The sequence below is a fragment of the Onychostruthus taczanowskii genome, unplaced genomic scaffold (assembly GCF_017590055.1).
Source record: "Onychostruthus taczanowskii isolate IOZ18803 unplaced genomic scaffold, ASM1759005v1 scaffold1787, whole genome shotgun sequence".
NCBI lineage: Eukaryota > Metazoa > Chordata > Aves > Passeriformes > Passeridae > Onychostruthus > Onychostruthus taczanowskii.
The window spans coordinates 1-2,050 of NW_024499003.1; the positions used below are offsets into that span (position 1 = coordinate 1).

A 2,050-nucleotide genomic window follows, 5' to 3' on the forward strand; every position below is an offset into this window, starting at 1 on the left:
TTATATTATATTAATTCTATTGTTATATATTATACTAAAGATAATATTGTATAATATATTATATAGTATATTATAATTATATATAACATAATATACTTATATAACTATATATAATATATATTATACATATATTATTCTATTATATAACATTATATTATAATGCCATACTAAAAGAAATAGAGAAATGACACAGACAGAAAGCTCCAAAGGAAAGGAATGGAGTGATGACAAAAGCTCCTGGCTCTCTGGGAGCCCGAGCCAGCTGCACCGTGCTTGGTCATTGAGCAGGAACACCTCCCCTGGACCAATCAAAGGTGCACCTGTTGGTGAACAACCTCTCACCACATTCCAGAGCCATTGCTGTTTTTCTTTTCCTCTGAGGCTCCTCAGCCTCTCAGGAGAAAAAAAAATCCTGGCTAAAAGGGTTTTGATAAAAATATCACGGCGACAAGGGTGCGTGGGCGGGCTCCTGGGGCTGAGGAGGGGGGCTCTGGGGACAGCAGGTGACCGTGCTGGTGTCCCCAGGTGTGCGACGAGGTCAAGGCGTACCTGCTGGCCGACATGGCCCACATCAGCGGGCTGGTGGCCGCCAAGGCCATCCCGTCGCCCTTCGAGCACGCGGACGTTGTCACCAGCACCACGCACAAGACCCTGCGTGGCGCCAGGTGAGAGCCCCGTGACACGGGGACGGGGCTGGTGTCCCCCTGGGGAGGGACAGGTGACAGCGTCTCTCGCCGCCAGGTCGGGGTTGATCTTCTACCGCAAGGGCGTGCGCTCCGTGGATAAGAAGACGGGCAAGGAGACCCTCTACGACCTGGAGGACAGGATCAACTTCTCCGTGTTCCCCTCCCTGCAGGGGGGACCCCACAACCACGCCATTGCTGCCGTGGCTGTGGCCCTCAAACAGGTGTGCCAGGGTGGGGGGCGAGGGGCAGGGGGTGCCCCCTGTGCCCTCCTGTGCTGACGGGGTGTTCCCCCTGGCAGGCCAGCTCCCCGGCTTTCCGGGAGTACTGCCAGCAGGTGCTGAGGAACGCCAAGGCCATGGCACAGGCGCTGCTGCAGCGGGGGTACACCCTGGTGTCAGGTGAGGCTCTGGCCCTGCTGCTTTGGGGACCAGGTACACCCTGGTGTCAGGTGAGGCTCTGGCCCTGCTGGTTTTGGGGACAAGGAGGGGTGAACTGTGCTGGGGACAAGGAGGGCAGAGCCATGGTGGGGGCCAGGTACACCCTGGTGTCAGGTGAGGCTCTGGCCCTGCTGGTTTTGGGGACAAGGAGGGGTGAGCGGTGGTGGGGACAAGGAGGGCAGAGCCATGGTAGGGGCCAGGTACACCCTGGTGTCAGGTGAGGCTCTGGCCCTGCTGGTTTGGGGACCAGGTACACCCTGGTGTCAGGTGAGGCTCTGGCCCTGCTGGTTTTGGGGACAAGGAAAGGTGAGGTGTGATGGGGACAAGGAGGGGAGAGCCATGGTGGGGACCATGTACACCCTGGTGTCAGGTGAGGCTCTGTCCCTGCTGGTTTTGGGGACAAGGAGGGGTTTTGGAACCATGGTGGGGACCAGGTACACCCTGGTGTCAGGTGATGCTCCAATCCTGCTGGTTTTGGGGACAAGGAAAGGTGAGGTGTGGTGGGGACAAGGTAACACTCTGGTGTCTGGTGATGCTCTGACCACACAGTTTTGGGGACAAGGAGGGGTTTTGGAACCATGGTGGGGACCAGGTACACCCTGGTGTCAGGGGATGCTCCAATCCTGCTGGTTTTGGGGACAAGGAAAGGTGAGGCGTGGAGGGGACAAGGTAACACTCTGGTGTCTGGTGATGCTCTGGCCCCACAGTTTTGGGGACGAGCCATGCCCTGGTGTCAGGTGATGCTCTGACCACACAGTTTTGGGGACAGGGAGGGGTGAGCCGTGGTGGGGACAAGTGGCCCTGCTCGGTCTCAGGGCATTAGTGGGGTGTGCAGGAGGACTGGGGGGCACATGAGGGCAGATGAGGCAGAACAGGCAGCACTGCAGAGCAGGAAAGGCGCAGCAGAGGGGTCTGGGGGTGCTCAGG

The 2,050-nt window shown here is 57.3% G+C and overlaps 1 protein-coding gene across 1 annotated transcript; it reads left to right on the forward strand.

The window, feature by feature from the left end:
- Window positions 1-471: 471 nt before the first annotated feature.
- LOC121333733 (serine hydroxymethyltransferase, mitochondrial-like) lies at window positions 472-1,134 on the forward strand (the record flags this gene model as incomplete). Its single annotated transcript, XM_041400345.1, has 3 exons — window positions 472-665; window positions 742-907; window positions 985-1,134. Coding segments are annotated over exons 1-3 (420 nt in total), but the record flags the coding sequence as incomplete, so codon positions are not given.
- Between the last annotated feature and the right edge of the window lie 916 nt (window positions 1,135-2,050).